Raw genomic sequence first — 24,714 nt, 5'->3', positions numbered from 1 at the left:
TTTACCACTTTTACTCTTATCACCATACACATAATAACTCAGAAGAGACATAGTATCCTTTTTCATGTAGTTCAACTTTCTCTGAACTTCCCTATTTCTCATTTGTGTGGGGTCACAGAGAACTGTGTACTGAAAGAACAACATTTCAGTTTATTGCGATCTGAAAGCTGGTAGTGAAGTAGAAAGCCAAGTATATTAAACTGTTTAGAGCAATGGTTGCCTCTAAGAGTCTAAAGGCCAGTTAGGGGGGTTGAATGAATAATGGCATGGCAATGAGATATCAGTGTAGGCTGTCACAATTCCTCAATTAAACTCAATAAAAACAAAAAAATCATTTATTAAAATTAAAATGAGCTTTTTTAATGAATTGGCAATGATTAGTTGGCAGTTTGGTTGATGAAAATGCATATTTTAAATTTGCCTACTGATCTCTCTTACAGTAAGAAACAGCCTGATGGACACACCAATTTGTATGCTTTTTATGTTTTCTTTTGGTATTCTTTCAGTTAAGTCATTTTTAAAAGGCTTTCTAATAAATAATTTACTATTTTTTTTTTAAATCTTAAAAAGGCTATTTTGCTATTGTTCAGTTAAATCCATTTTTATTGTTTGGCCTTCACTCGGTTAGTTCTAGATTACTCGATTACTAATATAATAAACAGAGACAGCCCTACATGGGTGGTCCCTTGAGTTACTGCGTGTATGTGTGTGCAAGTGTGTGTGAGTGTGAGTATGTGTGTATCTCACCTCTATAGTTGATGATTTCAGTGCCCAGGACAGGAGTCATTTCCAGCACAGTGATAAAGGCTTTGTCCATGGAGGTGAGGGGAAAAGGGGACATGCGGTGCCTCCGAGCCACTTTACTGATGTCCACTGCACTGTGACCTATGATAGATAAACAAAGTGAAATTACAAAAATGCATGCATGTAAGAAAAATATGTACTAGAATGTCTCACTCACAGCAAGCAATGAATACAGTTGATTGACAATTCTATCAAGTCACATTTCCAACAACCTCCCTTTCCAAACACACTTTCCACTCCAACAGGCATTCTGCGACACACTCCAAAAGGCACTCTGTAAGGCATTCCAACACAAATTCTTCAATGCACTCCAACTGGCATTCTACAACACACTCCAATATGCATTCTCATGCACATCCCAACATGCACTGCAACACATGCATAGCAACACATGTACTCCAAAACACTCACTCTGCAACAAGCACTCCACAACAAGCACTCAACAAAACACACATCAACAATCAAGTCACATTCTTCATAAACTTCCCAACAGCCAGCAACTCAAGATAAGACATAAATACACACTTACTCCATACTCCAAAACACGCACTCCACAAACTGCACTCATGCTCCAGCACACAAGCTACAACACACGCACTTAAACACATGCACTTTAACACATGCATTCCGCTACACGCATTCCACAGCATACAATCTGCAACACACAATCCAATACATGCTCCAGCATACACTATGATACACACACTCCAGAACACAGCCTTCAACATGGACCCTGTCACACAATCTACAACAGGAACTCTGCAGCACATGCCAATGCACACTTCAAAACAAGCACCCCAACACACACACCCAGCACGCCCTCCAATACACATTTCACAACACACCGCGCAACACACACCCCAGCGCACATTGCAGTACACACACATACAAAAATACTCACTTGCTCTTAGGATGTTCTCTTTGCTGCCACACCGTGACTGCACCTACAGAGAGAGAGAGAGAAAGAGTGAAAGGGGATGAGGGAGACAGAAAGAAAGATGAGAACAGAGAAAGAGTAGAGAAAAAAAAAAGGATCAAGTGAGACCCCAAAAGAAATCCTTAGCTCAGGACAGTAGCATTCCACTGACTGGGTTCAGGACAGTCATCTAAACATCTACACACAGCAACCAAAAGAAAAAGGCTCAAACACACACGACTCCAATCCTACCGCCATTATTATCATTATCACCATGCTGTTAGGGTTGGTACTGTTGTTGGGGTTATATGCTGCTGAGGAACTAGGGCTGTCACTATTGATCAGGTAAGTAATTTAGTAATCATGCAATTATTTTGATGATTACTTGAGTAATCAGTTTTGTTTTTTTTAAACCTGATTTAAAGATTCCAAAATACTTCACTGGAAAATGATAAAAATTTGAAGAATAAAAAAATCTTTACAGTTCATTATAAAAATGAGCCAAAATATGTATATAGTTGAATGTGTCCATCAGGCCATTACTTACAGTAATTAGGAAATTATCATAATGCAAACTGTGGATTAATCACTGCTATTTTTTTGAGTAATTGAGCTTAATTAATTGTGACAGCCTTACTAAAAACCATTTTAAATATACAAGCTGGGAGTAATGGATCCCCCACAGAGGGCAGTAGTGAGCCAGAGGATGTAAAAGTTGGGAGCTCTCTTCAAGCACAATCTTTTTGTACTTTTGTCCGATTTCATTGTGAGCACAGTTTCTGTTTAAATTGTTCAATAAGCACTACAGAAGATAACAATAATAATAATAATAGCAATGTCAACTATGCATTCAGCAACAGTAACAGTCAAATCGTTAAACTATGAATGTCAAGTACAAATATGATTTTCCCTTAGGCCAAGGGTCTACAGGAGAGCCACCTTTCTTACTGAAAGATACTTTTTCTTCAGCAGCGTTCATGGATTATAAACTTCTACATGGTTTTACTGATTCATTTAAGCAATAAAGCTTTAAAACAGGCTCAGAGATTTTAATTTACTTTTGGAATAATGACACCCCGGCCTACAGGGAGTGACATACAAGCAAGGGACTTGGACCCTTTACTACTCACAATCCAGAAATGACAGAATAGCACGAACACGACACCAACTCAATGATCAACATCGAGCATTGAGAAATTGAGAAAAGAGGAGGACAGAAATAATAGAGGAGGCAAAGAGAGAGACACTGCAACTAAATGGAAGTATCTTTTAAATAAAGTCAAACTTAGGCACTAAAGAGGAAGGAAAAAGAGGCAAAAAGAAAAGGAAAAAAATGAAACAAAATTGAACATCCACAAAAGGTTTCGACACACCATACAGCTAATAAAAGAAAAAGTGTTAGAGAGAACGGCTTCTACAGAGAAGAGAGTGACAGCAAGAGGAAAAACAAGAGAGAAAGAGTAAGCAAGGAGGTTGAGCTCTTGACACAAAGCCAAGTTTGCAGATAGAAGCAGGTCCATTTTTTTGTTTTTGGTTTTTTGTTTTTTTTTGGGCGATAGTTACTCGCGAGTTGTAGGTCCTATGGCTCCTGCGATCAGCTCTGAGCCCCTCCAGCCTAGAGTGGAGCTTTGGCAATGGACAGAAACAAAAAGTGGGGGGTTTATAACAGAAAGTGCAAAGGAGAGACTTGGGGGAAAAAAGCAAGAAGTAGTTCAATGCAATTAGACTAAACTTGCTAATTTTAATTCAAGACAAGGTTGGTTGATGACAGAAAGAGAGACAGGCTAAGATCACAACTAAAAAAGGGGCAAATCTGGTTTAGGACAGGGCACATGAGGAGTGGTGGGGTCATGTTTTAAAGTATTGGTAGTAACAGCCAGCAAAGAAAGATGGGTAAGCAAGAAGGAAGAGCACAGGAATGGTGTGATATAAACTTAACATGGCAAGCAGGACCACACAGCACTGTTGTGTTCCCATGTGCAATTACTGGGAATGTAATATAAGACAGCTGATTGATTAAGAATGTGGAGCATGTTAAATGTTTAGTTTTTGGTATTTTTGTTTCTAAGGTGTCAAGGAATCTAATGGCTACCACAGCAGGGGAGAACAGCTTTGAACATTCTTGGAGTTCAGGCAACATTTGAGGGTTTCATGGGCATGGAGGATAGTGGAAGATGGATGTCACACCCCCTCTGAAGTCACACCCCCTCTGCGCGTGCTGTAATCCGAGCTTCCGTTTTTTGTTTTCATAGTTGGTCCCGCCCCATGAAAAACTTAGGCTCTCCCCATGTTTTGTTTTGCCCTCCCCAGACAGTGACAACCCACACAGCGTGTGTGCACAATTTAGGGCATAACAGGAAAATTCGAACAAGAAGCCAAGGCACCAGATCATGGTCTTAACTGCTGCACCTTTTAAAGTGCAACAGGAAAATTCAAACAAGAAGCTGGTGAAAAAGAAGCTGACTTTTTGACAGCTTCATTGAGAGTTGAAATGCAGGGAAAGGAAAGAGGAGAGTGGACAGATGGGTAACATTAACTCATTTTTGCTGTTTCACAGAATCAATAGGACAGTATTGCTTTGTTCTGTTTGCGAGTATTTGTGATAGCAACTGGTTAGCTTCACAGCAGAAACTGTAGCGACAGTTGCTAGCTTACATCCTAGATAACATTAGTTACTTGCTGTGTCGTTGTTCGCTTTAATGTTATGTAATGTTATTTGTCTGTACAGCATTTGCAAAGGGTTTTATGGCCAAAGATCTAAAAAGGATGTTGTAAACAACTGTTTTCCAGAATCGCATAGTGCTCCTTTAAGCTTTCATTTCTTCCATTAGCTGTTACATTGAAAATGTGTGAAAACTGTGACAGGTAGCACTGCCATTAACACATTACCACTAGCAGAGCATTATGGTATTACTTCTACTTATATTGCAAAACATGTTAATGCTGATAAAAAAAATTGCCAAATGAAAAATTTCCACACTGGTGATGTGATGAGAAAGTGAGCGTGTCAGTATTTATTAGGAGAAATAGTGCAGTGCGCAGGCAAAGTGTGAACTAGGGTGCAACAACAACACAGATAAACAGCAGGAGTGAGGCCCTATCACAATATTCTAAGCTAAGTTAATCAAACTTAGAGATTCTCAGACTTTTTTGTAGCTGTCTGAGTAACTGTTGTTTACATTTGATTATATAGGAAAAAAGGATTATCGACCTCGACTAAGTAGTTTAGGTAAAAATTTAGATAAAATGCTGTAAGGCAGGCTCCAGTGTTCATTGGCCAAAACACTGAAGACTTCAACACACTGCCTCATTAATCACACCTGATTCAGCCCATCAGCTAATTAGCAAGGCCTTCATGTACTGAATTTAAAGCATTAGACAAGGGTAAATGCTAATATCCACAGCACTTTGGCCTGGAAAGGACCCTGGTTTCTCTGCTGTAAGGTAAGATATAATTAAAATTGTGTTGTGAAAAATCCTATCTTTAACTTGTCAGATCTTAGCCTAAAAATAAAGATAATACATTTCTGCAATATGGTCACAGTACAGCATCTTTCATGGCTATTTTATGCATAATATCCTCCTAACAATATAGGTGTCAAAAAGAGTTCTTTGAAGTGATGCCATAGAAGAATGACCCTTGGTTCCAACCTTTCAACTGGGTTTTGGAAAGAATAGCCTGTTGTGGTTCTTCTGTGGTAATCTGTGGCACCTTCAAAAATATTTACTCACAGCTACCGCATTTAAGGTAGCTTCAGCCCTTTTCACATATGGGGTACTAATACAGTCCCAAGTGAAACCAACTTCAGACCTTTGCTGTCATATATGTAATAGGCACCATATTTCTTCTGAATGACAACATTACTGCACCTTACTCTCTTGCATTTGCAATACAAAGATGTACAACAGAGAAACAGCATGATATTGTTTTGATCTGAGAGCAATGAAAACATTAAATCACTTATTGAAAACTGTCTGTAATGACAGATTTTGAAAACATGTAATAATACAGTATCAGCCTTGATGAGGGATTTTCCCCAGATACTGGCATTTTAAAACATCAATGTAACACTGTAGGGAAAAATACAGAGTACTGCGCAAGTTGTTTAAATTTATGGGACAAATAATGTGTTTTTGCTTGTAACACCACTATATAACAACAGACTAAATACAAATAAATTCCCTTGTCAGCCCAGATGTAGAGGTGAAATTCCATTACCAGCACACTTGATTTAACTTAATGAAGTACTGATCCACCTAACTAGGCATTGGATGGCCACTACAAATAATACCAGGCTACTGTAAGGAGATGTTTGGAAATGGTTCAACAAATGCATACCTAAATTAGTACTGCTTTCTGAACAAATAAATACTGCCCAGTTCAAAAGCTTTTTAAATATTACAACCCCATGTCCAAAAAAGTTGGGACACAGTGCAGAATATAATACAAACAGAATGCAATGATATGCAACTCATTTAAACCATATTTTCAAAGGGAAATACTACAAAGACGACATATCAAATGTTGAAACTAAGAAATTTTATTGTTTTTTTGAAAAATATGTGCACATTTTGAATTTGATGCCAACAACACGTTCCAAAAAAGTTGGGACGGGTTATGTTTACCACTGCGTTTCATCACCTCTTCTTTTAACAACACTCTGTAAGTGTTTGGGAACTGAGGAGGCCAATTGCTGGAATTTTGGAAGTGAAAAGTTTTCCCATTCTTGCTTAACATAGGATTTCAGCTGCTCAACAGTTCGAGTATCCTTTGTCATATTTTTCATTTCATGATGCGCCAAATGTTTTCAGTGGTGACAGGTTTGAACTGCAGGCAGGCCAGTTCAACACCCGGACTTTTTTAATACAGAAGAATGCTTTTGTGATACATGCAGAATGTGGTTTGGCATCGTCTTGCTGAAAAAAACAAGGCCTTGCCTGATAAAGACGTCATCTGGATGGCAGCATATGTTGCTAAAACATATTTACTGTTCAGCATTAATGGTGCCTTCACAGATGTGCATGCCATGTGCACTAATGCACTCCCATACCATCATGAATACTGGCTTTAGAACTGTGCACTGATAACAAGCTGAGTGGTCTTTAGCCTGGAGAACACAACGTCCATGATTTCCAAAAAGAATTTCAAATGTTGATTCGTCGGACCACAGGACACTTTTCCACTTCCCCTCAGTCCATTTTAAATGAGCTCAGGCCCGGAGAAGGTGGCAGCATTTCTGAATTCTGTTTATATGTGGTTTATTCTTTGCGTTTTAGAGTTTTAACATTTGTTTTCACAGACAGTGGTTTTCAGGTTTTTCATTATTATTGAATTATTGCACTTTTTGCAAATAATTTTGCAGTCTTTCACAGAGTGGTGAACCCCTCCTCATCTTTACTTCTTAAAGACTCAGCCTCTCTGGGATCCTTTTTTATACCCAATTATCTTACTGACCTGTTGTCAATCAACCACCAGGTGTTTTTTAAGCATTACACAACTTTTGTCAGTCTTTTGTTGCCCCCGTCCCAACTTTTTTGGAACGTGCTGTTGGCATCAAATTCAAAATGGGCATATCATTTTCATAAAACAATATAAATTTTCAGTTTCAACATTTGATATGTTGCCTTTGTACTACTTTCAATGAAATATAGGGTTTAAATGATATGCACATCATTGCATTTTGTTTTTATTTACATTTTGCACAGCATCCCAACTTTTTTGGAAATGGGGTTATATTTTCTCAGGTGGCTACTTTTGCACAGTATTGTACATACCCAAATACAGTGGCTACTTAAGTCAGAAGCTTCTTATCTCAGCCCCCCACCCCTCAATCGTTCCATTATACAGTACAATAAGAAAATGGGAATCAAGAAATGAGTAGTTAACAGTGACACCACTGTCATAACTGGATGGAAATAATGAAGAGATGTGTATAAGCTCCTATTCAATCTTATTCAAACTAAAGAAGAGGAAGCTGCATACATACACACAGACACTCACTACGTTTATTTATGCACTACCACACAGGGACTGGCAAGTCAGCGTGCATTTAGGTAAGTGAAATAAAGATGGAGTAATTGGTGAAGACTAATGCAGAATAAATGATTCACAAGTGAGTGCCAGGCCAAATAAGATGAACTCTACGGTTAACCCATCGGAGGTGACTGACTGAACGACATGGGAATTCACAGCCATTTGCTTATATCAGAAGAAAGAAATGTGTACTTATATCTGAGAGCATAGTGTAATTGTTGCGATTTATTAGCAGTATGCTGAGTAGTAGATGTCCAGCAGGCTGTGAGCCATTTGTAAAAAGGACAGAAGTGTGTAGGCACATGTGTGTAGGTCTATACGCAAAAGTAAAGCTTTTTACCTGGTCCAAGGTTGAGTACCTTGACTTGAGCGTGATGACCTCATCCAAGTGCGCCCTGAACTCTCTCCGTGAAGCCTGGAGAAAGCCACAGGACAGTAACTCACTTTATCCACATGCGCACACACACACACACCTACACCCTCCCTCCCCTCATAATGACATTAAGTGATCACTTCTCACAATCTTTAGCATTTTTGACCTGAGTGATACAGATTTTACAGCGCCACACACACATAATACATATATAAAATGCTATAGCCATTGTCCATGACACATTAAATATTAAATTTTGGTTCAATTTGATAATTTAGTAAATAAACTGTAAATAAACTCAGCGGAGCGACTGGTGTGCTGGTGGTATAGGAAGACACCACACCAGTCAGTCCTGCTGGTGAGGAAACAGAAGCCAGGCAGGAAGATCAGCTCCCACTTCAGACTATGGGTCAAGTGCATCAGGGACAGGAAACAGCTCACTACTCTCATTGACAATGGCTCAATGGTAGCGCTGCTGTGTCCTAGAGCGGCACACTAGACAACTTGGAAGTGATGACCACCCAACTCAGGTTAGTCACCAGCAGCTGAGCCGACATAACAGGTAGAAGGCAGCTCCCAGTTGTGGTGGGGGGCCTGACCCATGTGCATGAGCTCTGGCTTGTGCCTATGCAGGATGTGTGCATTCTTGGTTTGGATTTCCTTGTGGTGGCCTGGGCCATTCTCAACCTCAGGAAGGGAACGCTGGGCTTAGAGATGGGACAAGTGAAGCTGTTTGCAGCAGCTAATGGGAAGCTGCCAGTTTGGGATGGCCTGAACACACAGCGTCAGAGCCGGTTGGTGGATCCCCAAAGGCCATGGGCAGCATACATGAGCAGCACCCTTGCCTCGTTGGCCTCGTTGATACAGTGGACAACAGAAAAAGTCGAACTATAATCAGTGCATCAAGGGTCAGGAGCTTCAGCCTTTAATAGATATTTATATCTATATATCTCTACACACACACACACACACACACACACACACACACACACACACAATGTCCACATTACACAAATTTTGCTTGCTATGCAACAATTAAGCAGCTGTTAGAGATGCAACAAAAAATTACAGCTGAAACCAGTCAAAAATGTCAAAAGAGAAAAAAGGAGAAAAAAATTGATGAGAACAAAATAATGATTAAACAGGTCAACAACAAAGTGAAAATAAAAAATACTAATTAAAAAAGCTTTTGGTTTCCTTTGCTCTCCTGCGCTAGTCACCACAGACGTGTTCAAATAGTCTGAGTGGCAGCTCAGCAACAATGAAAATGTCAAAACATTTTACAAAGGACATTATACAAACAGAACAGTAGTAAAAGCTGAAGTCCCTGCTAGCACGCTCACGTCACCTGTAGTTTCTGTAATGCCAGAAAAATTCACAAACAGTGCTAAAGTTTAAAGTATAACTTAAAAAATAGTAAAAAAAATGTTTTTATATGTTGTTTCCTACTGTCCCATTGACAGGACTGACTTTAAAATAAGACTGTTTTTAACTTTGTAGATTTATGTTTCATTCAAAAGCTTAAATAAGCAGGCATAAAGAAATCAGATTTTGGCCCAGCTGTATCCAAAATTTGTGTTTCTGTTTTGTCCAAAATTTTTCATTTCAGTGCATCACTAAGAGTTTTTTAGTAACAGTTGATAAGTACCATACAGTTATAAAATGTTACAGTTAATAACAATACTACTGAACATGAATATAAAAAACCGAGGAAGAAGCATGTTGGCCAGAACTTACAGTTCTGGGGTGATGTTTGTGTGTGATTGTGTGAGCTAGATAAGACAGCGGTAGCAGGGCTGAGATGGAGCATGCTGAAGCAGGTGATAACGGAAGTTGCTCCTATACTCTGATCTGAGACCTACTTCACTGCTTCTATTACAATAAACACATCAGGATCCACGGAAGGAGAAAAAAGTGTAAATGGGCAACATCCACTTGGAGCACTGGAGTACCTCTGTGGCACTATAGGTGGATGAGCAGGAAGTGATCCGTGCCTGGGGCAGGAAGAGAGGGGAAGAGAGACAGAAAAAGGGAGAGAAGAGGAAAGGGATAACAGGGGGGAGGGTGCAGATACACAGACAGCAGAACGCTACAGCTTGCAGCACCTTCCATGGACGAGCAGTAGCCAAAGCTCTAGGGTAATCTGACACAGCCAAAACACCAGGATGACAGCCTTGATTTCTTTATCTCTAGTCAAAATGAGCATTCAAAAAGTTTTTTGTTCTTTTTTAAGTTCATTTTCATTGTCAGAAAAAAAGCAGAAAACATATTTTTACAGAGTTTTTAAAAATCTGGAGACAGTGTTCAAAAACCTCAGTCTTCAGTTACCAGAGATGTGTGGAAAGGTGGCCAAAAAGCAGAGAAAAAAGTGTAGACAGGGCCTAAAACTATGTTTAACTTTTGATCATATTAAATTATACTGTCTGATGCAACAAGTTATCTGAATTTTCAGCTCTTTAAAAATCAGTATCAGTTTGGTCACATTGGTCAGTCCCTACTCTGGATACTATAGGTCTAGGTGCAGTCTAGGTGTAGGCTAGATTCAAATCTAGCCTACAAAATGGCTATTAGATGGAGAATGGGTTAGTACAGGGTGAATGAGAGTAAGTCAAACAGAAAGAAACAGAAGAAAGGGATGCAACACACACGTGCAAATGCATATACAAAATATGTTGAGTATATAAGCATACACAAAGCTTTCATTCTCTCTCCATCCCATCGCAGTCACATGTTAATGTAACATCTGTGTTGGAAAACTGTCAGGCACAATACATGTTTTGTCACGCAGCAGTCAGATTCAATGACGGGCCATCCAGTGAATACCATGGGAACAGTAAGGGCACACACAATCTGTCCTATTGACCAGGGTATATTTTGGTTTTTCCATCTGAATTTACATGACCAAATCGTAAGGCAAATTATTCAGTAACTGCATAAAATAACTGTAAATTTTTTTTATTTTATTTTTTTTTTTTGTAAAAGCTCTACTCAAATTAACAGAAAATGTGGTTTATGATCATACACATATTGCTATATGTTTACAATCTACTGCTGAAAGCCAAAAATCTTAGACGCTCTTTGTATTTTTTTATAAAACTAATTTTACAACTGAAGAGTTCATAGTTTATAGCCCAGATTTGTGGAAAAATGGGTCAACTTTCAGTAGACAAAAAAAATTGTGAGTTCAGCTTCACTTATTATAAGGGTTTAAAATTACATTACCCATCTATTTGACTGGAAAGAAGACAGTTACAGCTCTCATATGACACCCACCTTTTAAATGTAGCTTATGAAATATGAAAGTTATGAAGAATATGAAGTGCGTTTTGGAACCACTGGTGGTCCTAAGGAGTTGAAAAGGTTAAGCTGGCCTTCTGCTACTCCTGCATTCAACAACGACCCAACAAACCAATGCTCATTTTCTACACTACAAGACACATGCAACAAACACAAGTGTGGGTCATGTGCCTTCAACCTTCAATTTGTTTGCCTACACTGCTCAAGTCAAATCAAGTTTTACTTTTATAACACTTTTTACAACTGGCATTGTCGCAAAAGCAGCTTTACAGAAAAATCTGGGTCCAAGCCCCCATGAGCAAGCCAACAGACAGTGGCTAGGAAAAACTCCCTAAGAGCAAGAGGAAGATACCTTGCAAGTCAAAAGGGGAACCTATCTTTCTCTTGTCTACACCGGATAGCAAACAATAACAAAAGAGCAATATAAACCAGGTTTTAATATTTGCATAAAATATTAAAATACGACTCGCACTTGCATGTTGACTGATTTGCAACTCAACTTGGACTCGCCCTTAAATGTGTCACAACTTGTTCTCGGACTCTAATTATAAGACTTGTAAAAAATAAATAAAACATGAATAAAATCTTTTTTCCACCTTAACTGTGCCACATTGGCAGTCAATTTTGCTACAGTTACATACAGTCTTTGCTGCAATGCCCTTCTACAGCTTGTCAGTGGTGTCAATATAACTAAGTTACAAGCCTTTCATTATGTTTCAGTCTGATGGGCACAACAAAGTGCTTAGTGTGATAGTAAATGGAGCATTTAAAGGAAAGAGGTAGAACAACTTGAAAAAGTTGGCCAATATGTAGTTTAAATAGCTGCACACTTATGCTAGCTAGCGCAATTGCTATCTTCCAGGGAAATTCCACAGATTTTTCAAAATGTCTGCATTATGAAATTTCAAATAATAATAAATTTCAAAATAATAATAATAATAATAATAATAATAATTATTATTATTATTATTTAGTTATTTCACTGATAAATGAAATCTTACATGCTCATATATAATTCCTACAATTAAAAATGGAATGTTTATAATTTAATTTTAGAAACTATTCCTAGAAAAGTTGGAACTTATTGTAAAATGCATAAAAACAAGAATCTGTGATTTGTTAATTCTCTTAAACTTTTATTTAACTGTCAAAAAATACAAATAAATTACTTCTAATGTTTTGGCTGCCCAACTTTATTGTATTTGGTATACAGAAAACAAATTTAAAAATCTAAGCTTGCAAAGTACTTTTGGGATGGGGAAAAATAAGAGCAAAATGTTTATAGAAAATTAAAATTGGAAACATTCCACAATGAGCAAGAGAACTGGTAACAGATGAGCATAACATGACTGGGTACAAAATTGTCAAACAGTTCAAAAAGAGCATTTCTCAACGCAATATTGCAAAGAATGAGAAAGAATCATGCTACTGTCTTAATGTCACAGTCTTGGCTGGAGATTCCCCTCCCTGCCTGCAGAGGTCACTCTCTCCTGAGTTTTAATGGCTAACTGCTCACCTGAACTTGCGAGGAGATTACATGTCCCGTTGGAACCTTGTCAGCCACCACTTCAAGTAAAGGCTCTGGATGGACATCTACTGGGTGAGGGAGCAGTGACTGAAAGTACTGTGGCCTTAAGGGTAAAGATTGGCCTGTTTCATGAAGAGACTCTCTCCCTATTGGTAATAAACTCCCCTGACACCCCTCCTAGAACCAGAGTATACCCCCTTTCTTTACCAGAAACCAAAGCCCAGCAGGAAAGACGGGGGTTTAAGGCCATGTATAGATTACAGAAGGCTTAACGCTATTAATGTAAAATATCGTTACCCCCTTCCCTTAGTGCCAGCAGCCCTAGAACAAATACAAGGAGCTAAAATATTTACCAAATCAGATCTTCGAAGTGCATACAATCTTATTAGAATAAGAGAAGGGGATGAATGGAAGACAGCTTTTATTACCGCTAGGGGGCACATCAAACATATCAGACTGGTTTTAAAATGTCTACTAGACAATGGCCTATATGTCAAAGCAGAGAAGTGTGAGTTCCACAAAGCAAAGGTGTCATTTCTGGGCTTCATTCTAGACAAGAATGGTGTGAGCATGAGTGACAGCAAAGTACAAGCTGTACTGGAATGGCCCAACCTAGAAACATCAAGGAATAACAGGGTTTGGGGTTTGCCAACTTCTATTGAATTTCAGCTTTGCAGTGGCCCCCCTCACTTCCCTCCTCCTTTTCTGGTACTGACAGACCATACGAACCTAGAATACATCAGAGCAGCTAAGCGCATGAATCCTTGTCAGGCTACATGGGCACTGTTCTTTACTCATTTCAATTTCACTGTAACCTATAGACCAGGGTCTAAGAACACTAAAGCTAAAGCTTTATCTTGCCAGTTCGAAACTGATTCCATTCCCCTACAGCCTGAGACCATTTTACTTCCCTCCTGTGTTGTTACTCCATACATTGGGATATTATGGAGGAGATAAGACAAGCCCAGAGATTTGAGATGTCCCCTCCCGAATGTCCCCAAGAGAAAGTATATGTACCCATCAGTGTCAGACCAAGATTGCTAAAATGGATTCACACCTCTCTGAGTTCAGGGCACCCTGGCATTCATCGCACTATTTCTTTTGTGAGAAATAAGTTTTGGTGGCCGTCCTCGAATGCAGATGTGGCAACGTATGTCAATGAATGTAATGTCTGTTCCCAGTCCAAATCCCCTTGCCACCTTCCACCAGGAAAGTTGGAGCCATTGCCTGTACCACGCCGACCCTGTCTCAGCTAGGCATCGACTTTATACTTACCCTGTTCTCAATTTAACACTACAAATAATTATTGACAGGTTCTCCAAAGCTTGTCGTCTACTCCCTCTGAAGAAGTTGCCAACAGCCATGGAGACAGCAGAGGACTTATTTAATTATGTTTTCAGGTTTTATGGTTTACCTGAGGATATTGTGTCTGATCGGGGAACGCAGTTCACTTCTTGTGTGTGGCAGGCTTTCTGCTCTCAACTCAATATCAACGTTAGCTTGACTTCCGGTTACCATCCACAGTGTAATGGTCAAGTTGAACGGCTCAATCAGGAAATAGGCCGGTTTTTGTGCTCCTACTGCAGCAGATCACATTGGAGTCAATATCTCCCATGGGCAGAGTATGCTCAGAACTCTCTAATTAATGCTTCTACAAGCCTTGCTCCCTTCCAGTGTGTTCTAGATTTTCAGCCCCCCCTTCCCTTGGTCTGGAGAGCCATCTGATGTCCCAGCGGTTGATTAATGGTTAAAGAGAAGTAAACAGACATGGGAGGGGGCACATGTCCAGCTCCGGCGGGCCGTGTGCAGGCAGAAGCTACAAGCAGATCGGCGCAGGAGACCGGCTCCTACCCTACGCCACAGTCAGAAGGTCTGGCTGTCTACTAGAGACTTATGGCTCAAACTGCCTTTGAGGAAATTAAGTCCCAAGTACACTGGTTCTTTTACGGTTGTTAGACAAGTTACTCCTGTCTCACATCGTTTGCAATTGCCTGCTCATTATAGAATCTCTCCTATCCTTCATGAATCCTTGTTGAAACCTGTATCTTCCTCTGCTCAGGCTTGCAGGGATGTGGTTGAGCCCCCCTCTTCTCTTGATGTTGGCGGCCCCCTGCCTACGTTGTTTGAGCACTTCTGGATTCCAGGCACAGGGGGTGGTGGATGTTTTACCTGGTGGACTTGGAGGGGTACGCGTCAGAGGAGCATTCATGGGTCCCAGAGGAGGATATTCTTGACCCTTCACTTATTGCTGACTTCTATCGTGAACACCCAGAGCGCCCCGCTCCCATGCCCTGGAGTCGACGAGGTGTGGCATTGGGAGCCTCACGTCATGGGGGGTTCTGTCACAGTCTTGGCTGGAGATTCCCCTCCCCGCCTGCAGAGGTCACTCTCCCCCGAGTTTTAATGGCAAACTGCTCACCTGAAACTTGTTTTCCCATTACTCTCTCTTATAAATGGCTTGTATTTTGGCTTGGGGCTTTGTGAAGTCTTGCCAGATTATTTTCTGTAATTCTAAGCCTTATTACTCTTGGTGTTTTCATGTTCTATGACCTTTTGCTTGTCTACTGGCTTATTCTGATTTTGGATCTCGTCTTTGGTTGTTGGTTGCCTCAGATTTATTTTAGATTATTCATTTGCTGCAATAAAGTCAGCTCGCACTTGGATCCTCTAGTCTCATTCTTGACGTTACAGTTAAATATAATCATTAGGCTCTGGAGTACTTCAGCAAACTGCTGTCACTTAACACAATCTGCTGCTGCATTAAGAAATGCACCTTGAAATTCTATTATGCAGGGAGAAAGCCATGCATCAATTCTATGCAGAAACACTACAGAGTTCCCTAGGCTCTAGCTCATCTCAGATGGTCCAAAAGAATCTGTCTCCTATTGAAAGCTTATGGTGCATCACAAAGAGCAGATTCAGACAACGATGGCAATGGACCGTTGAGCAGCTGAAGTTTTGTATAGAGCAAGAATGGGTGAATATTCCACTTTCAAAACTGCAACAATTAGTATCCACAGTTCCCAAACAATTTAAAAGTATAATTAAAAGGAAAGATGATATAACACAGTGGTAAACATGCCTCTGTCCTAAGTTTTTTTTTTTTGAGTGTTTCAGACATGAAATTTTGTTTATATTTACAAAATACAATTTAGTTTGTCAGCATTGAAAACATTGGAAATCTCTCCTTTGTACTTTTGTCGGTTAAACAAAGGTTCAAAAGAATTAAATAATAAAGAATTTTTGCTTTTACAGCATTTTACAAATATTTGCAACTTTTCTGGAAAAGGGGTATGTAATATAATCATATTATAGTCCTAATTTGATTTTTGATGCATATAATTTTTATAAAAACATTTTTATCAAACAATTTATTTTTATTTGCCAGCACTTTTTCATTTAAAATCAATAGCTCTGTTTTCTTTGTTTTTTTGCCAGCTTTACTTTAATATGTACGACCTCATTTACATGTGTGTTTTAAATAGCTATTGCCTAGGACACTGGTGAAAATACAACTGTGTTAAAAGACACCGGTGCTTCTGTGACTGTATGTATAGCTCTGATTTACAGTGCTACACATTTTGTGCAGCATAGTGGCGATGCAGACAAAAAAGTCCACTCGGCGGCCATCTTGGCAACACAGCTGGGCAGTTGTTTCCAGTCATACAAGACCAAGCACTTATCTTTTTATTATTATTTTTTTTAATTTTACCCGATTTTCTCTCCAATTTAGTCGTCTCCAATTCCACTCGCTAGTTAGGACTCCCCAATCACACGATGCTATCAACGCTAGGAGGGTGAAGGCTAACACAGGCTTCCTCCGAGACCTGTGAAGCCAACCACCGCTTCTTTTCGAACTGCCGCTCACGCAACGTCACTGGACAGCCGAACGCGCCAACCGCCAGATCTGCTACGTCAGCTAACAGACGCCTGCGCTGACTAGCATCGCGCTGAGTGATGGGGGGAGAAGGAGGGGCCATCCTACCCACCCAGAGAGAGCGTCTCTCTCGGACTCCCGGCTACGGATGGCTGTAGCATCACCAGGGATCGAACTCGCGATCTCCTGATGATAGGGCCAACGCTTAGACGGTTGCGCCACTCGGGAGCCCTAGCACTTATCTTTTTGAATAGGAAGAGATGTAAAAAGCCAAATTACTGTTTTAAAAATATACTTGAAATCACTGGTAAAATCTGACAAGAATCTCATAAATGGTTTGTAACATCAGGCTTAAATAACACACAAAAAGGCTTCTTTGAGTTGTTCTGGCTACTGCACTTGCACAGATCTCCGCAACTGAGGTGGGCTTTTCCCACTTGCACGTAAACCAGCAGGCTGATTGGCTCTTTTTATTGAAGAGTGTATCTCCGTAAAGAGATACCATGTCAAGTGTTACGAGCTTTCCTATTCATATTTCAAACAGTGACACACACACACACACACACACACACACACACCCCCCCAGTGAGCACACATATCCATGCACACATACTGCCCCCCCACCTCCAAAGCGTGCTCACAATCTAGCCATCATTTCCTCTCCACATAGCCTGAGAGCAGTGTAGCAAAGTCCTATGCACGTAGTCTCTCTCTCTCTCTCTCTCTCTCTCTCTCTCTCTGACGCTGTCTCTCTTTCATTTCATTACACTCTCTCATAGATTTCTCGTGTCTTTGTTGGACCTTCCCTTGCAGAGTGGGACTCTCCCACTGTCTGTCTTTCTCTGTCACTCACTTTTTTTGAGAATGCAACACAATGGTTCATAATCTCCACCTTCTTTGATCTATTATTCTTACTAAAGCAGAAATACAGATTTGTCAAAATCAACAATTATGATATAAAGCTATTCAGAGTGGTTTGTTGTGAAATGGTGCTTCTTTGCTTTTTTTTATAATGGAAGAGATAAGAACCATGGGTCACAATGTCTACAACGTAAATATAGCTATTTACTATTTACTAATATTTACTAACTGCATGTACCTCTCTGCCTTAAATGCATTTATAAAAAAACGTTTTAGGTTCAAACCTGATCTGAAAGCAATCATAAAACAAGGTCTTAGACATCAGGCAGTATATCTGAACTATTTCAAAGTAATAACTGTGTTGTAGCTGTATAAAGCATTGGCTGCTTCAGTCGTCTGGTTCCTATCAACACCACTGTTAAGAATTCTGACTTTGTAAGTCTCTCTGGAATAGAATATTTCACATCAAACCACTCTAAATGACTGTCTACATCTCAACCACTTAATTATGCAGAACTCAACCACTTAATTATGCAGGGAATCATTGGAATTCCCCTTTAAAGTGTAGATGCCAGCATCTACACCACAAAGACGGAGTAAAAAAGCTATTGAACATTCTGAGGCTTTTATAATCAGTTTTATAACCAGTTACAGTTATAACAAGTTAATTTCCTAATATTATCTTTATTATGCCACATGCTGTCCCTAACCCCCTGTCTCTATCAAAGCAAACCGCACCCACCACTGCACTTCATCCTAACTCAAAAACCATATAATTTAATGAATTGGTAGCAATGCCTTTAATGACATATAATTGTAATTTTAATTTTGAACAATTACAATATGGTACCATCCGTGTAATGTAAATGGCTTTTACATTAGCAGCATGCATTTTATTAGTCAAACGACAATGCATCTTTGCAAATATTTTCTTTCATCATGCAAAACAATGTCTAAGAGCTTATATACAAGAGAATTCTACCAGGGTGAGTACAGTTAAGTCACTAGTGTTAAGCCTTAATGACTGGTTTGCTAACACGGTCACTTTTAAACTAGTGGTGTATTAAATATAATATATATACACACACATGTGGGTATTGCAATAATATGTGTAAGAAAGATTAATAGAACAATATGTTATTGTTATTACATCATCATATATAGATAGGTATCATCAGTGCTTCTAGAATTTTGAACAACTATTATAAAAAGACAGATGGCACTAATTCCGATTAGGATTAAGTAGTTGTTCGTGTAAATGACTAATGTAAAGTAAGTGCATTTGCTAGCTATGTTACCTTGGATTGAGTAGCGTTGCAGTGGAGAAGACACACACTGTACGTTGAAAAGTCTATGATTTATATGCTCACACCGTACAAAAATGTTCAGACCAACTGACATGCTAGGTGAAACTCCACCCCCACAGAAAGCTCTGTGTATAAACATATTCAAAATATATTCCTCACAATTATGTTCAGTCAAACAGAAAAATCTGCATATACAGACTTTAGTATCACAAATGTTGACTTCTCCATCTCCATTTTGTTAGCCTACGTGTCTCCAGCTGTATTGGGAAAGTGGTTGTGATTGTGTGCCCCTAAAAATGGGAGAAATTCAAACACTTTCTACCCTCTTTCTCTTTCTATTTTAGATATTCCATTTTCTTTGATGGTCACTCTGCCTATTATTGTGTAACAGTCAATGAACACTTAAACCAAAAGATTACTGTGATGTTCAATTTTTTTAAATATTGCCAACCTTTAACTTTGTGAATAAGGAATATTAAATAATGAAAGCAGAAATAAAAAATAAAAAGAATACACATTCATGTGTCTCTTAAACTATTAAGAGATCTATGGATCATTTAGCTCTGTAATGCCTGGCACCGGGCAGTCAGTGACAGACAGAATCAACCTACTGACTCAATAACAAGGAGAACACAAGCGTGCAAACACACACACTCGCACACAGCGCTCATACGCACACAAACACAAAATGCAAATGTACTCTCACACTGAAATAAGCACACACCCCCTCACATACAAGCTGTTGGTGTTGTATCATCTCTGTATGGTCAAATTTTCCAATTATTCTTCTGATTATTGTGATTAATAAAATTGAGTTTTTAAAAAGGCTAACAACAAAAAAACAGACTTAATAACAGTAAACCATGCTTTCAATGTATATTCCAAAACAGTCTATTGGAAATTGATAAACGAAAAATTTAATTATATAAAAATATATGAAAATACTATCTCTGTTTTCTACTGTAAAGAAAAGTTAGTTGGAGAATTTAAAATATTCATTACCACCATATAAAATTGTGATGTAATCATTGAGTACATACTGCATACTACCTTTTTTAAAAATAACTAGTCTATAATGGGGTTACATGAAATCTGATAAAGACACCCAGATTTTAGCTTAACAATCACATATACCACACACCTATTATCATACATCTTTTTTCTACATCTGCTTATGTGCGGAGACAAAACTGGATAGTATAAATGTGGCAGATTAAAACTAAAACTAGGAAATGATGACAAATTTGCAACGAAAAAACATGTAAACAAGTACTTGCCAGCGAACAACTCCAAGCTAAATTTTATACCAAAATTAAAAGCAATTTGAAGCACTTCTATCAGTCCATTAATATGAAATTTTAAATTCACACACAATGTGAAATAAAGCTGCTGTGCTCAAATGTTACTGAAAAGTTTTGATATTTTCACCCCTAAAAACCAGTATGAAACTAATGTGTAAGGTATGTATATCTAAGAGCAGGGCTCCAGACAAAAAAAAAACAGCTTAAGAAGCCACTGGATTGTAAAAGAAAAAAATCAGGCACCAAAGTGCCAAATAATAAAATGCAAAAAAAATAAAGCTTTTCAACACACGGGAACTCCACAGATTTTTCAAAATGTCTGCATAATTAAATAGTTAATATGTCAATAAAATCATGCAGAGTAGTTTGGTATGAAACTCTTTACTCAGGAGAGACTTACAGAGTCAGAATTTTTCACAGTGATGATGATGATAGGAACCAGATGTCTGAGTAGTTAAATGTCTCTAACAATTACTCCCAGAAAGGTATTATGTGAAATGGTTATGAATACACTGTCTGATGTCTGAGACATTGTTTTACAATACCTAAAATGATCAAGTTTTGGTTTAAACGCATTTTAATCAATTAATTTTAATCCATTCATGGTGAAGGGATACAAGGTGTTCTGAGGCAAAATGGTTCCCAAAGAATTTTCAGATTTACCATTATTTTACAATTATCAGTGTTACATAAAAACTGAGAAGACACGTGTCTGAGAAGTCACTGGTGGTTTTGGATAGTAAATAAAATGGCTACATTTGCACTGTAGCCATCAGGAGTACTGGTTTCTATCACCATCACTGTAAAGACATGAGTTTGTAAGTTCTCTGCAAATGAACGATTTCACATCAAAACAATCTGAATGACTTTGTTTATATCTCAACCACTGAATTGTACTGAAATTTAGAAAAATCAGTGGAATTCCCCTTCAAGTATCTCTGCCTTCCTCTGTGCCTAATTCTCGCCGCATCCATTCTGCTATTGTTCATTAACAAGATTTGGGAGGTGAATTTGGTGAAGGGTAGTACTTTACGTGCTATCATGCAGGCTGTGTTGAATTTAATTTTAAGCTCTTAATTCTTTCCCGGTTGTTTTTTTGTATGCATGTGGCACTGCACAACATAAGGGAGTTTCCGTAAGAGCACTCTTTACGTGCGTTTTATGCTCGACTCTCGCTGTTCTTTCCACCTTCTCTTTTTTAAAATGATTCTTTCCTGTTAAGAAATCCTTCTAACTATATCTTTGCTTGCTTTCGAAAAGAATTTGCAGTATTATCTGCTTTATGTTGCCAAAACTGAGCAATGAAAATTCTTGAAGCCAAGAAGTTCTGAAAAGTCTCTCTGTGGTTGTACTTTTGCATGAAATGCTGGAATTGGATGGCTGTTCAAGTACATCTTTGTGTGCGTCTTACACTAGTTCACTGGTCCTAACTGAGTAAGACTGGGGTTGAGCAGATGACCTTCTAAGGTCTGACAGAGACTGTGTGAAAAATATGATATTTTTCGCTTTGCCTTTTTCTACACACTGATGCTGACGGCAAAAAGCTCGGCTTGGCTCAGCTGCTTTGTTTGTCATTTTTGATGGTTGAAATCCCGCATGCACACAAGCGTTTTTTTTGATAGTCGGACATGTGACGCTATAGCCTATCAGTTACATTTTAAGATGAAAAATAATAAAATAAAATACATGAAAACAATAAAGTAATAAATACAGAAGAGCAATAGTAATAGAATAGTAATATACAGTTACCCATAAAAAATAATAATAACTCAAAGTTGCTACCTATCAAGTTCATTCATTTTATTACTCGCAAATTAATAATTATGGTCGCAATTGCGACCATTTTAGTCGCAGTCTGGAGCCCTAAAGAGTGAAGAACTGAATAGTGGAAATGCTGGTTTACTGGGTTAAAGTTGTCAGACAAACAGCCACAATTCTACCAAGGATCCCACTCAGTCAGTCTGAAGCTTCTACACCACTCTCCAACCTCAAAGAGAGACACGTTAAACACACTTTCACACATGTACACTCAATCACAGCACAGACAAGTCCAATACATCACAGCCAATAGGCCAATATATAAGAGATAATGATGCAGAAATAGCCATTTTGGAGGTTGCGGCACAAGATAGGAAAGATAGGAAAACAAGTAAGTGCTTACCATGCTTTATTCCAATTCAGACAGAAGTGCTGTCTCTCAACCACACAGACATGGACACAAATACGCACATACACATGTAAGACAGAGAGTGGAGCAGAAAGAAAGTATCAGAGAGAATAAGGGAGAGAAGGGGTGAGAAAGAAAGAGGGGGAGAGAAAGAGAGAGCCTGGAGGTTGAGAGAAGAAGAGAAAGAGCAAAAATGAAAGAGAATTGGAAAGAGAGAGGATGAGGGAGGAAAAGAAAGAATCAGCAAGAGGAAGAGGGAGAGAGTGAAGGAGAGCAAGAGGAAAAGAGAAAGAGAGGAAGAGAGAGAGTGAATCAGAGGGAGAGAGCAAGAGGAAGAGAGAAAGAGAGGGAGAGATAGAGAAAGAAAAAGAGTGAATCAGAGAGACAGAGTGGATCAGAGAGAGAAAGGGAGTTAGTCAGATATAGAGGGTAGTAAGGTAGAGAAAGAGGGTAAGTGCGCAAGATAGAGGATGAGTGAAAAGCAGCTGGATATGGGGTGTCGTTTAGGGTGAAATATACTGAAACATTTTGTAAGAACACCCTACAAATTGTTCTTTCAAATTGTAAGAGCACCAGAACAAATCTAAAATCTTTCATCTGAATGACTTACAGGTGTCGAAACATTTCTCTCAATTTAATTTACAATTTACTTAACTAACACAGAGAAATTAAGTAAACTACGCAGCAGTGAGTCATTTTGTATGGAAAAAATTTAAAATATACTGTCGCCAACAATACTGAAAAGCTGATTAAAGAAAAGAGACTGAATAAAACTGATAGGAGTAGCTGTCTGTTTATCCTTAAAAGAAGCTGAAAGGAGTTTTTCCAGAAACGCTTATCCTTTGCACTGCTTAGGATGCGCCCTTATTTTGAAAACTCTGTCTTCCTGTTACAGTGAAACAACATTCATGTGGACCGAAAACTGTCGTGCACATACCAATGACTGCAGTCTGTGTAAAATCATTCACATACACACACGTGTAAGTGTTTCATAAGTGTGTACAAGCGGTGTGTGTGTGAATATTTTATAGGTGTGTACAACTCATGTGTGTACATGTAAGGGTTGTGTGCAAGTAGTGCGCATGTGTGCGCAAGTATTGTGTGTATAAGTGCGAGTGTTTCACAGCTATGAGCAAGTACAGTGTATGTATGTGTGAGCATTTCATAGGTGTGTGCAAGTAGTGCGCATGTGTGGAAGAGTTTCAGTGTATTAGACCTTAAACGGCTCCCTATAGCTGGAGCTAAATTTTGCGGTAATACAAAAACAAACTTAAATCATGTACACTGACACAGGCTATTTATCTGTGTTATGAGTTTTGAATGCCTGTGCGTCACGTGTAACTACGGTGTCTCTGTCTATAGCTTCTTTCACTGATTATCCTTGAGCCCAGGAAACAGGTCGAGAAAAAGAAATGAAGCATGTGGAAAAAAGAAAGACAAATAGAGATGGACAGACAGAATGACAGTGTCACATTCAAATACTGTTGACATCCTCGAATGCTGATGTCAGTGTTGCTGCTGGGTGCCTTTTTTGGCCCACGATAAAACCGAGATTTTTTTTATTTATCTTTTTTTTGCAACAGCTGATGCATTTTGCCTGAAAAAAACATGTTATTCATAAAACTGGAGTACAGGTTAATGTAAATGCAAACACTCCTTGATGCACATGCATTTCAGGAAGAACTGTGCAAACAGTGGGTTCAGACATTCAGGCTGTAATTCATCTCATTCCAGTTGTGTGTGGTCAAATCTGGTCATAAAATGAGTGCTCACAAATTCCAGTTTTGTTATTCATAAATATCATCTTTGGCGTATCTGTACGATCAAACTCACGTCTGGTAGGAATGTGTGTACATTTCAGCATAATAGCTTAACAAACTAAAAAAAATACTTAATTTGTAGTTAACTAACTAAAACAAATGTCAATATCTGTTATGATGATAATAATAAGAAGAAACACGAATAATTATTATAATAATAATAATTTCTGCGCAGGGCAATCCAGTAAAAAAGTGAGTTTACTTATTTTACATGTACATAGGTATAAACAAAAGCTGCACATTATTCCATGTTCCATTTAGAGACCTATTACACCAAGCATTTGTTTTATACTACTGACCCAAAAAATACAAAAATACAAAACACAACTAGTGCAGAGGCATCTCCTACGCTGCAATAATAGTGTTTAAATCTATTTTACTACACAATCACATCATTTTACTATCTTAAACAAGGAGGACACTTTGTTT

The 24,714-nt window shown here is 38.6% G+C and overlaps 1 protein-coding gene across 5 annotated transcripts in view; it reads right to left on the bottom strand.

Annotated features, from left to right (window-relative positions):
• LOC118823270 (gephyrin) overlaps nt 1-24,714 on the bottom strand; it is a 222,694-nt gene that overhangs the window by 93,266 nt on the left and 104,714 nt on the right. For 3 of the 5 annotated variants that reach the window (XR_005008518.1, XM_036592743.1, XM_036592745.1), the window contains 3 exons: nt 8,095-8,169; nt 1,706-1,748; nt 748-885 (listed from right to left, as the gene is read on the bottom strand). Coding sequence is in view for 4 of the 5 variants with exons in the window: in XM_036592743.1 (XP_036448636.1) it covers nt 748-885; nt 1,706-1,748; nt 8,095-8,169 (256 nt within the window). In the remaining variant the exon portion in view is untranslated. The remainder of the gene's footprint in view (nt 1-747; nt 886-1,705; nt 1,749-8,094; nt 8,170-24,714) is intronic. The other 2 variants (XM_036592744.1, XM_036592746.1) reach the window with 1 other exon arrangement.

This window comes from Colossoma macropomum, unplaced genomic scaffold (genome assembly GCF_904425465.1).
Source record: "Colossoma macropomum unplaced genomic scaffold, Colossoma_macropomum, whole genome shotgun sequence".
In the NCBI taxonomy this organism is placed as follows: Eukaryota; Metazoa; Chordata; class Actinopteri; order Characiformes; family Serrasalmidae; genus Colossoma; species Colossoma macropomum.
Note: the sequence above shows the minus strand (reverse complement) of the source record. Positions and strands in the feature narration are given on the sequence as shown.